The sequence below is a fragment of the Neophocaena asiaeorientalis genome, unplaced genomic scaffold (assembly GCF_003031525.2).
Source record: "Neophocaena asiaeorientalis asiaeorientalis breed wild unplaced genomic scaffold, Neophocaena_asiaeorientalis_V1.1 scaffold1, whole genome shotgun sequence".
NCBI lineage: Eukaryota > Metazoa > Chordata > Mammalia > Artiodactyla > Phocoenidae > Neophocaena > Neophocaena asiaeorientalis.
In genome coordinates, this window is record NW_020171981.1 from 5,481,257 (window position 1) to 5,493,585 (window position 12,329).

At 56.9% G+C, this 12,329-nt stretch overlaps 2 protein-coding genes across 2 annotated transcripts; one reads left to right on the top strand and one right to left on the bottom strand.

Moving 5' to 3' along the window:
* Positions 1 to 2,257: 2,257 nt before the first annotated feature.
* Positions 2,258 to 10,892, top strand: SGCA (sarcoglycan alpha). Its single transcript, XM_024745537.1, has 9 exons — positions 2,258 to 2,294; positions 3,172 to 3,294; positions 3,398 to 3,552; positions 3,745 to 3,817; positions 4,161 to 4,359; positions 4,786 to 4,948; positions 5,859 to 6,067; positions 6,269 to 6,295; positions 10,712 to 10,892. Exons 1-9 carry the CDS (start codon positions 2,258 to 2,260, stop codon positions 10,890 to 10,892), a joined length of 1,167 nt encoding a protein of 388 aa, XP_024601305.1.
* LOC112400023 (spermatid-specific linker histone H1-like protein) lies at positions 7,016 to 7,543 on the bottom strand. Its single transcript, XM_024745541.1, has one exon. The coding sequence runs from the start codon at positions 7,541 to 7,543 to the stop codon at positions 7,016 to 7,018; it is 528 nt and encodes a 175-aa protein (XP_024601309.1).
* Positions 10,893 to 12,329: the final 1,437 nt, after the last annotated feature.

The following is a 12,329-nucleotide window of genomic DNA, read 5'->3' on the forward strand; positions in this document are numbered from 1 at the left end:
ACCACCCTTAAGCCTCAAGGAACGGAAGGCACTCAGTGTTATAGCAGCAGATTGCAATCCAGACAGCTCTGAGGTGGGGAGGTCATCTGTGGGGCAGAGGAGACTTTCAAGGGACTTGCAGCTGGCCCAGTCCCTGGTTCCCTTGATTTTGGGGAGAGAGAGAAGGATCAGTAAGAAAGGCTGGCCTCAGTGGGCCTGGTGGCACTGGGTTAGGGCAATGCCACCTTAAGACAGCTGAGGGTGTGATTGGGTGGCTCTAAAAATAGCAGGAGAGGCAGCAGCCAGGGAGGGAGGGAATCACATGGAGCCATTGAGGGGCTGAGGCCTGGGCAGCTAGCCAGGCTCTGGCACCTCTGCCTGCTCCCCCAGAGCCCTCTGACTTTCCTCTGCCTCCTTTCTTCCTCTTGCCCTCCATCTCTGAGAAGGCAGAGAGGTACCAAGGTGACTCTGGGACATACCCTGCCCTGTCTGAGAGCCTAAGTGGACACTCATTCTGGAATTTGCTGGCTATCCAAGGACAGGTGGGATGGTCATGTGGGGAGAGACAGGAAGGGACAAGGACTGAGTAACATGCCCACCGGTCACCCCAATCTTCAGGCCAACACCCTCCCTCTCAGGCTGACTCAGGGCAGGTCCCAGATGTCCTTGCCTGGGACATTCGCCTATGGGGGTGTGGTGGCAACCCCTTATGTCTCAAGGCCCGGGAAGAATGCTCACACAGGTACCGAGGATTTTGGAACGCTGGCACCCACAGTTCCCTGCCTCCTTCTCGGGGCATGTGGGGAGAGTGCCCCTCTGCTTGTTCTGAATGGGTAGTCCAGGGAAAGAAGGGCACACCGCTTCCATCACACCTGTACTGAGATCCTTTGGCAGATTCAGGAAGGAAGGGGAAGTGGTACCCCACCGGCAAGGACATTGGCAGCATCCTGGACTGAGTCAGGCACCGGGCTGAGGTCTTTACAGGGCATTCAGCTGTCTGTAGTGTGGGTGTAGTTATACACCCTTCATGCCTCAGTTTTCTCATCTGTAAAATGGGGACAAAGATAATACCTGCTTCATGGAACTGCCGTGGGGATGGGATGAGTTACTATATGTAAATCTATGTAAAACCTTCAACATAGTAGCAGGCAGAGGGTAGCTGTCATCACCTGCTGGCATGAGAGCTCCACCTGAGTAGGGGCTGCTCATCTCTGCCCCCTCAGTGCCTGGTACATAGCAGGTGCTCTGTAAATATGTGCTAATTTCATGATTTTGTGGAGTCCTCACAAGGACACCTAGAGGAGAGCACCGTTCTTGTCACTTTGTAGTTGTGGAAACAGAGCCTAGAGAGCGCAGATGACTTTTTCAAGGCCATATTCTCCAGTGAATGGGTCAAGGTGGGATTCATGTCCAGGCCTGTAGGCCTCCTTTACTCCCTGTCCCTACATGGTTGGTTCTGTCCAAGGCTCTCTCTCTTCCCGGACCTGGGGCGCATGCTGGGGGTGCCTAGTCTGAGGAGAGGGCTGGGTGAATGGGTGCCCTCATGTGCTGTTCATGAAGCTGTCACCTTGCCCCCTACACCTACTAGTTGCCAGGCCCTGGGCTAGGTCCAGGGATGCAAAGATCACAAGATCCCAGGCCACCCCGCAACACTGTGTGGTTGGCTGTGCCACACAGGAGGGAGGACAGAAAGCCTTCAGAGAGGAGAGGATGCCTGTGCTGCGTCTTGAAAGGTGAGTAGAAGGTAGGATGAAAGGTAGGATTAGGGCAGGAAGGGAGCTCCAGGCAGAGGGAAGAGCTCGTGCAAAGGGGTGTATACTCAGGAGAGATTATCAGGTTGTGGGACAGCAGAGGGAGGCAGGGTAGAAGCCTGGGGTTGTGTGTGTGTGCGGGGAGGGGGTAAGGAGGAAGAGAGGGGATTCTGGACAGGATGGCCAGGTATAGGCAGGGTCTGAAAGCCATCAGCCGCTGCGACGCTCAGGGCAATGGAAGCCATTAGCGTTTTAAGGGGGGCCTCAGGCAGTCAGGTTGGTGATTTAGAAAATATACTCTGGCCCCAAGAAGGGGATTATTGGAGGGACCTCATCCTGTGAGGAGGGTGTCCACCCTAGATTTAGTGCCTTTCTGGGTGGGGAAGGGGAGGGTCCCACTGGCTGAAGCCGGGCCCAGCTGCTCTGGGACATCTTCCTGTCCTTCCCCCTCCCTCCTCCCTCCTCCCTCCTGCCTGCTCCCTGCTCCTGTCTCTGTCACTCACAGGCAGCGCCAGGTTGGGACAGCCATGGCAGCAGTGCTAATCTGGATTTCTCTCCTTCTGGGTAAGTTGGGGTCTTCTTCAGGGGAGAGGCCCAGGTTGAGGGGGGTGAGAAGTTCCTCAGGGGAGGGGTTGGGGGTCGGGGTGAGGCAAGGGCTAGAGGGACTTTGGGGTGTAAATTCCACAGCCGATGGGGCTCTAGGGAACTGGGGCTGGGAGCTGGGATATGGGGGGCTGGCTGGGAACTCTGAGGGGCAAGGTGTCCTAGGCTAGGCTGTGCCTAACTGCACAGGCCCAGAGCGCCATGGGCCCTTTAATGGGCTGGCTTCTTTCTGGGTCCAGGCTAAATTTGGCCCTGGGAGAGTGTGAGGGTCACTGGGGCAGGTCCTCTCCCTGGGACTCTGGGCTCAGGCTCCCCTTTGCTCAGCTCCTAGTGGCCTCTAGTGTGGGCCCTCTCCCCTCTGTATGTTAGGGGAGGCGGGTGGGGGCCCCAGAATGGCTACCTGCCTCCTCCAAGGGGTCCTTACCTCTCCCTCCCTCCTACCCCCCCCAGCCTCCCACAGTCAGCTTGGGGGTCTTTTCCAAGTGCTCTTAACACACACACGCACTCACACACACAGACACACACTCACGCACCCCACACCCCTTTCAGCCAGACATCAGTCCCTGCCCATTGTGACCCTCAATGGAGGCCTAAAATGAGGAGTGAGGGGCTTCCGTGAATCCAAAGCAAACTAAGGTCTGGGTCTTGTCACTGATTAAAGTGTGCGGCACAGCCAGGGCCCCAACCCATCCTGCCTGGGAGCCAGCAAATCCATCTGCCTCCTCGCACACATTTCTCCACTCCCTCAGGGCCACTAGGGGCTGGGTGGAAAAGGGGATGTATTCCCTGGCCAGGACTGAGGCTGGGCCGTGTGTCTGGGGGTCGTGGGTCCCCACAGGTCTCCTGGCAGGGCTGGGGCACACCGAGGCCCCGCAGACCACCCTGCACCCGCTCGTGGGCCGCGTCTTTGTACACACCCTGGATCGCGAAAACTTCCTGCACCTTCCTGAGCTCGTCGTCTGTGAGAGGGGCCTGAGGGGCACTGGGGTGGGCTGCGGGCTCCTGGCCCAGGGCTGGTGAAGGCTCCTCTTGTGTCTCCAATCCCCTCTCCTCCCTTCCACCAGCTGTCCCAGCCACCGTCCCTATCACCTACCACGCCCACCTCCAGGGACACCCAGACCTGCCCAGGTGGCTCCGCTACGCCCAGCGCAGCCCCCACCAGCCTGGCTTTCTCTATGGCACTGCCACCCCAGCAGATCGCGGACGCCAGGTCATCGAGGTACCAGTAGGGGCCCCAGTGGGCTGTGTCGCATGCAACAGGGACCCGGCGTTCACTCATTTACATGGCTCACATACCTCTAATTTGGTGGGCTATCTCAGTCTTCTCCCGCCAGGCCCAGCCGCACCACCCGGGCTTAGGGGTTAGGTTCTCTCCTAACCCCACCTCTCAGCCCTCTACCCCATCCTCCAGGTCACAGCCTACAATCGGGACAGCTTTGACACCACCCGGCAGAGGCTGGTGCTGTTGATTGGAGACCCAGAAGGTACCGCCAGCCCCGCCCCACCCCTACCCCACCAATGCCAGTCTTGGGGGATCTCCCCTGGAAGGCGGGTGTAGAAGTGAGTAGTGGGGAGCAGGGCACCCTGGAAAGACTCTGGAGTCGTATTCTCGGCTGCTCTGCTGATAGACGGTGGAGGCTTGGGCGAGTAATTGAGGCTGTGGGTGTGGACGAAGGGCGTTTGAGGCCTGTGATATAGGGGGTATTAGGGAGGAAAGAAGGGAGCTGAGGGGATACGGGGACCAGCTTGGATGGGGGGAGGCTTAGGAAGGATCCACACAGGGCTGGGGGCTGGGTACGGCCTAAGGTGCCCACCTGGCCCTCCCAGGCCCCCTGCTACCATACCAGGCTGAGTTCCTGGTGCGCAGCCATGATGTAGAGGAGGTGCTGCCCTCGACACCTGCCGGCCGTTTCCTCACAGCCTTGGGGGGGCTCTGGGAGCCAGGGGAACTCCAGCTGCTCAACATCACCTCTGCCTTGGACCGTGGGGGCCGAGTCCCCCTTCCTATCGAGGGCCGCAAGGAAGGGTAGGCATGCAGCCCAGGAGGGCTTCCTGGAGGAGGGGGCAGCTTGCCTTTTGTCTAGGTGGTGGGCATAGAACATGGGTCTCCCTAACTTCCAAGTGGGGCTTTACCACTTGCACGCTCACCGTGCACATCTTTACTTCCCAGCATCACATCACTGTCCACTTCCTTCTGGCCACCCCCTCATCTCCTCCCTCTTGCCCTTCCTGGGCCCAAACCCTAGTTACCCTGAACTCTGCACTTCCTGGTGCCCATAAGGACATGATAGATCCATCCATCAAAGGACATTCCTGGGGGCCAAGGCCCCAGAAGCTGGGTGCTCTGTGTACTCTCACCATAACCCCAGATCTCAGGGTGGCCATAACCCTCAAATCTCCAGTGCCCAGTGATACCCCCAATTTTCTGATAGTGGTTTCTGTCTGGACCCAGGGTATACATCAAGGTGGGCTCTTCCTCACCCTTCTCCACCTGCCTGAAGATGGTGGCATCCCCGGACAGCCAAGCTCGCTGTGCCCAGGGCCAGCCTCCACTGCTGTCCTGCTATGACACCTTGGCACCTCACTTCCGAGTTGACTGGTGCAACGTGTTGTTGGTGAGGAGGGACCCTGGTTCTAGGGGTGGGGGCGGGGCATGACCCCCATCACGGTCTCCTCCATCCCCATCCCATCCCATTTCCCTGTTTCTTCAATTATCTACTCGCGCGCGCGCGCGCGTGCGCACACACGTGTTCTGCCTTCTCCCACAAGAGGGCAACAGAGCCCATAATCCAGACAAGGGATCACCAGCTCCTGGAGCCCCAGCTGTGCCCAACGGAACAGCTAGAACAATCACTCCCACAGGATGGTTCCAAACTCCTTTCTCCACCTAGGGCCTCTGTGTGACAGCTCTATTTTCCTCTAAGGTGTCACAGCAAATTGGCCTAAAATAAGGGACAGATAGCTCTCACCCCCATGTTATAAACCAAATATGCTCACTACTGCTCTTTGGGATATTGAGCTGAGGGGTCTAGGGTCCCTAGAGATCTTATTCCCAGGGCTAGGAACCCTTCCTGTGACTTGACCGACAGCACAGGCAGGAACTGGTAATCAACATTCTTGAGCACTTGCCATGGGCAATGCACCATGCAATCAACATGTTTTATCCTCACAACCACCCAGGAGACAGGTACCACTATTAGCGTCCCTACTTTACAGATGAGAAAACTGAGGCACCTAGAGGTAAGTCATTGCAGCATAGCACTTGTCTGAAACAGGATTCAAACCCAGGCAGTCAGACATGAGAGCTGTGCTCTAACCGTTGTGCGGTCCTGCCTCTCCTAGAATTTCTTTCCTGGCACCTAGACCAGTGTTTGTTCTGCTCGGTCACATGAGCTGGGGGAGGCCAGGCAGGAGGAATCCCCGCAGTTGCATGGAGCAGAGTGGCCCCAGAACTCCTGCCCTGCGCCCTGAGGTTCTCTGTGTCTGGCCATCCACTCCTGGGTCAGCCCTGGGCTCTCTGAGCAGGTGGACAAGTCAGTGCCAGAGCCAGCAGACGAGGTACCCACGCCAGGTGATGGGATCCTGGAGCACGACCCGTTCTTCTGCCCACCCACCGAGGCCACAGCCCGAGAATTCCTGACCGACGCCCTGGTCACGCTCCTGGTGCCCCTGCTGGTGGCCCTGCTGCTCACCCTGCTGCTGGCCTACGTTATGTGCTGCCGGCGGGAGGGACGGTGAGTGTGGGGGCTGAGGGCAGGGAGGGCACTGGGGCTGGTGCTCACGTTGTGGGATTCCTTGTGGCACTTGTGCCACGTGGGGACCCAGATCCCTCAGGGAGCAGAGTCCTCAGCCAGGAAGGGAGGAAGGGCCCCTTGCCTGGCCTGGCACCAGGAGGGGTTGTGGATAATAGCTAATCCCCTCCCTTGTTTTTCCAGGTTGAAGAGAGACCTGGCCACCTCTGAGTGAGTAGGGGAAATCTGGGGGCTGGGTGGGAGGTCTCCTAGACTATCAGGCTGGACCCTCCAACCTCCATGAGCAGCAGACAAACCAAATTCCTCTGGGGTGATGAAGCTACCCTTGGCCTGTGAGCTCCAGCCCTCGGCTGGTTGGGCGCTGGGCCCAACCTGGCCTGGCTTGGCTTTCTCATTTTCTGGTCTCCATGGAGGAGTCTAAAGTGGGACAGGAGAGGGGACCTAGCCAAGCTTCAGGGATCTGATGCCACCCTGGGAGAAAGGGTTTGAGAAGCAGCTTTAGAAAGCAACTTAAAAGGCTTCCAGTGCGTGCACGCACACACACACACACACACACACACACACTCACACACACAACCACGATTCGCTGTGAGTCAGACACTCGGGTTCTAGGCTGCTTTCTGCCACACAGTTACTGTGACTCTTTCTGGCCTGTTTCTTCACCTGCAAGATGATGCGGTCGAACCAGCTAATATCTGGGTGCTTTCAATCCCTCCAGCCCTTCCCAAATCTATCTCACTCTTATTTTGCCCAGGATTTCCCCACCCATGGCCTTACCTGTCCTCTGTGCCCCCAGACCTCTTTCTCTCCCTCTCCCTTGAACCCCAGAGATTCCAGGAGGCAGGTGTGAAATGTTAGGCTCCTTTTATCCCCACTGCACTGAGCCTGTGGCGGGGCTGGCAGCCCTCCTTGCTTGCCCAGCCTTCCTGGTTAACTGCGGCAGCATTTGGCCGCCCTGCGAACCCCCTTGGCGAGCCTCTTGTGCCCCTGCTTGGAGCCCTCGGGCAACCGGCGCTGCCCAGGCCGGCACTGCCCCGACTGCCGCTGCTGCTGCTGTTGCCGTCTCTTTGCCTCGGGCTTGAACTTGGAGGCATGCTTGTTGGCCATGAAGATGGAGCCTGTGGCCCCCTTGCCCGTCACCTGCTTGAGCATGCCCTTGTCCACCAGCCCCTTGAGCGCTCGCTTGAAGCGCCAGGCGCTGCGGGTCATGTTGTAGCCGCTGGCGGCGACGGCCTTCCTCAGGGTAGCCAGGGACACGCGCTTGCGTGCCCCCTTGCTCGCCATGACCTCCAGGATCACTTTGGATATGCTGGGCTTCCGGTGGGTTTCGGAGGAGGCGTGGCACCCAGTCCCTCTCTTGCTCGGGAGTCCGGACGTGCTGGCCTGCTGGACGGCACCCAGGGCACTGTTTGAGGCCAAGGGCCCAGATGCGGGTAGCAGCGAAGTGTCTTTCTTCATCTCTTCCTGGGGCCGGTGAAGGGAACTGGGTGCGAGGGCCTCCAGGATGGTGGCTGGAAGTCTCCCTTGAGTTACTCCTCGGTGGAGGCGGTGCATCCCAGTTCCTGGTTCCCTCAGAGGCTTCCTTGTAGGGCTCTGGCCGGAGCCTTGCCCGCCCTGGGCGGCCAGAAGGAGGGCTAAGGACGATCACCCACGCTGGCAGACTCGTGCCTCAGGTGCAGGGGGTGGTCAGGTTATCCCTGTGGTGACCTCAGGGGAGCATTGTGAGGTCACCAGAATCTTGTGAGGGTCACAGTAGCCCCGCTGTTCCCCCCTGGGTGGGGCAGACGCCAGGTAGTGTGGGCATCCGACGTGCCAGGGAGCCTGGGAAGAAGGGCTGTGGCCGAGTGAGCCAAGCAGGTGGACCCACGGGGTGTGTATGTTCTCGCCAGCTGATTTTAGGATGCCTTAACCCCACCATTTTGACCCCACCATATAAATCCATTGGGTTAAACGATACATTTTTAGAATCAGAATTATACCAACATTTTTGAATTTTTATGGGGAATAAATGTTCCCGAGTGAACATAAATGTAATTCCTTGATCTATCTAAGTCGATTTAGTTCCTTGATCAACTTTTTACACAAAGCAATGAAAAAGATTTGCTTTTTTTTCCTGCTTTCATTTTTATTTGGTAGAATTTTCCCCCACTGGGATCAGTGATTTTCTATGTAAGTTTTACAAGGAGGATTTTATTTCTCAATTTGGGGGCCTGTGCCAAATTTGATGAGTGTCCTCTCCTGCCACTGCGGGGATTCTCTTCTGGCCAGTTACTTCCACCAGGTCTGCCTTTCCTGGGTCAACTTTCTAGCTCTGCTGGTGTCAGGAAACTATGCTTCCTCCATCAATTTCGAGTCAATAACCAATTTTACCCTGTGTGTGCGCGTGCGTGGTGTCAGCCCTTGTTGGTTTGGATTTTGTGTTGATTTATTTCTACAAAATCCTATTTTTTTTCTTTCTGCCTGTTCAGGTTCATTTTTCAAATGATCCAAAATTGTGATCCTGCTGCCTGTTTTTCACCTACGTCAGATTTTATTGGTCAGAACATCCTCTAGCCCAACCTCCAGCCCAATGACCCTCTCCTGTGATCTGTGTGTCAGGATCAGGGCTCAAGGGGCTGTGCGTGCGTGCGTGCGTGCGTGCGTGCGTGCGTGCGTGCGTGTGTGTGTGGAGAGGGAGAATGCCTGCCAGTTGGTTTTTCTGCCCAAGTGCTGATGTGGAAGGACTGCGGAGGAGGGCACCGCGGGTCTGACTTCTGCTGCTGCTCTGGAAAACTGTCCACAGAACGTTTTTCCACCTGTGTGTGTTACTAGAGTAATGAGACCCAGATGTGGGGCTGGGAGTGGGGAGGAGGCCCATCAACTAAGGCCTCCCCCACCGGAGGGATCATTACCTGCCAGGCTGCCTCCGTTGCCACACGCTTCCTGCTCCCGTCCCCTCTCAGCCTCCCCTTGCCTGCTAATGGAAACTTGTGTTTTGGACAACTCTCCTTGCCGAATTCCAGACTCAATAGCTCATCTTGACCCTCCCCGGCACAGTCAGTGGAAGCTAGAAAAACTTTTCTGTAGTCTGATCTCTCAGGCTCTAGCTGGAGTCTGTGTCCCCTACTTGAGACATGGGCATGGGTAGGGATCATTTCCCCCTCCCGGATTTGATCAGTAATCCAGCAGTAAGTAGGATTGCTTCCACCCTGCCTGGGGCCCCCACCCCTTTAAGAAAACCAGTTCTTATTGTCCGTACTGAAAAGTCCCTGTTGTTTGTCTGACCCAGCAACCAGGTAGTCTGGGAAAAGGTCTCCAGGCTGAGCCCACAAATGTGGGTGGGTTCATGTAAAAGGGCTCGGAAACATCCTTCCACTGGAGGCCACGTTTATCAGTGGGCCTACTATAATAAAACAACACCCAATGATAATGATAGCAATGGAAGTCTCCCCACAATAATAGCTATCTTTTGCTGCATGCTGACCAGTAGATGTAAATGTTTTTTCTGCCTCAACTCACTTAATTCATACAACAACTGCATTACAATCGAGGAAATGGTGACACAGAGAGGTTAAGTAACTTACACAGGGTAACACAGCCAGTAAGCAGTGGAACTCACACTCAGACCCAAAGCAGGTTCTCCTGCTTAACTACTGTGCTACCCTACTTCTCAAAACGAACTGAAGTTGCTCCTGGACAGCAGAAAGCAAGCCCATGAGAATGTCAGATGAGAACGAGGCTCAGCCTTCTTAGGGGAAACTGGAGTTAGAGCTCAGGTAGGACTTACTAAAGGGTGTGGTAGTCAGTCCTTTGGGCGCTGCTGGGGCTTCCAGTCCGGTGAGGGTGGGACCACACTCCAGCCTCAAGGAGCCTTGGTCCAAAACACAGGAAGCAAGACTGTGTGTGTCTGGAGCTAAGCAATGCCAGGGACAGCCTGGGGCAGGGCGGGAGGGGGTCAAGTTACAGAGGGAGTGGAGCCCAGGTCTGAGGGTCCAAAGTATAGGCAGTCAAAGCCCAGCAGGAAAGAACTTGGGCAAAAGCTAGGAAAAGGTGGAGGAGGTAGATTTGCCAGACTAAGATGGGGATGACGGGGAGCGGAGGGAGGTTCGGTGCTGGGAGAGAATGTTAGAAGAGGGAACTGATTGCTAGAAGGGACACAGGGGATCACCATCAGAATATAAAAACAATATAGAGCCCAGCAAACACTGGCTTCTGGTAATAAATACCACTGTAGGTATCTATTCATGTCTTAGTATCTCAGGAACTCTTACCATGTGCCAGGCACTTTTCTAAACACCCAGCCTGCATTTTCTCATTTAATCTCCATAACGATCCTAGGAGGTGGGTTCTATTATTATCCCCATTTTACAGCTGAGGAAACTGAAGCAAAGAGTGGTTGAGCAACTTGCAAAGGACACAGAGCTTTGAATCCAGGATGTCTGCACCCAGACCCCATGCCTCAGTCACTGGACACTAAGCTGACACCATAGAACTTCCTGTTTGTCCTCCCCCACCTATCCCGTGTGTGTCTCCCCACACATTGTAGGTGGGGAAGACTGCAGGGTGGCTCAGAGATGATGCCAGGCTGGACCCCAAAGTGGGTGCTGACTCCCAGGGCTGATGATTCTGTTGGCCCTGTGTCCCCAGTATCCAGATGGTCCACCATTGCACCATCCGCGGGAATACAGAGGAGCTGCGACAGATGGCAGCTAGCCGAGAGGTGCCCCGGCCACTCTCAACGCTGCCCATGTTCAATGTGCGCACAGGCGAGCGGCTGCCGCCGCAAGTGGACAGCGCCCGGGTGCCCCTCATCCTGGACCAGCACTGAGGGCCCACACAGGTGGGTCCGGCTGGGCAGTGCCAGTCTCTTTTCTGGGAGTAAGGTGGCCTCCATCTCAAGGCTGGGGCAGGTGAGGGGGGCGGATGGGAAAGGGCACACAGACCTGTCTGCCCCTCCGAGGCAGTGGTGGGGAGTGCTCAGCAGTGCCAGGTGTGTGGGCCCCAGTGCCAAGCACTTGGACTCAGAGGGTCAGGGTGGGGAAGGCAGGAGAACCGGGGCCTGGTCCTCGCAGACCCCCACTCTCTCTTCTCTTTGCCGCTCCAGTTCCAACCCTGGCCTCATCCTCCCTTCTCTCCCCACTCACAGAGCAGCCACGACCCATGGCCACATCCTTCCTTCTGACTCCAGCTCCTGTCCCAGTGGACCCCAGGCTTGGAATAAGCAGAGAGATGAGGATGGGATGGGATGGGATGAGGGTGTCTGGGATCAGGTCGCCCAGAATAAAACCTGCTGTTCTGCTCATCTATTGCTGTACCTTCCTCTCAGCAGCCTCCTCCCCAGCCCTCATTGCCCCTGCTTCCCTTTCTGCCTTGGGGGAGCCCTTCGAGGCAGCCAGGAGCTGCCGCCTTGCCCTCTGGACTCTTGGCACTTGGCCGTTTCTCAAATTCTCTGAAAGTAAGAGCGAAGGACCTGCATATGCAGCCCTGATGTTAATCCTCCCATGAACCTAATGGCGAGGGAAAACTGGATCACCATCCCCATTTTATAGACAAGGACACTGAGTCCGAGAGACAATGAGTGACTTACCCAAGGTCACAGAGCAGGCAAGTGGCAGAGCTTGGTTTCAAACCTGGCATGTCCACCTCCACGCCGCCTTCTGGAGGGTTGAGGGGTTCTGGAAGCAGGAGACCCAGGCTCTCACCCATCCAGATCTCCTGGGGGGAGGCCCCTTTGGGAGTCATAACCTAGATATGGAGAGGGGGTTGCGGTGCAGGACCCTGAATCGGTGACCCGGATCAGCGGCCCCTCCCGGTGCGCTCCTCAGGGACAGGGTCGCGGTCCGCAGGACACCGCACAGCCCTTGTTGCGCTTGGTGTCACCAGCTTAGCTTGGTCCCCACGTGAGCCCTGGAGAGACTGGCTGACCAGGAAGCAGCCGCAGCTTGCTCTTCTCAGGTGGCTGCAACCAAAGCAGGCCGGCTCCACCCCTGCCCCTACCATCCAGGGCACATCCCGTCTCACATCTCATGCTCCCTGGGGAGGACAGGCCAGGGACTAGGCCCCGGAGGGGACCCAGGTAAGGAGGGGGAGGGAGAAGCAGGGCCTTTTGGCTCGGCCCCTGATGCCGGGGGCAGCTCCAAGAGAATACAGACAAGCCCACCCTGAGGCCTCTCCACCCCTTTCTAAGCCCCTCACACTAGGCCTGGGCCCCACCCGCTGTCCTGGAGCTGACACTTAATCACCCCTTTTCCCCGTGTGTGTGTGT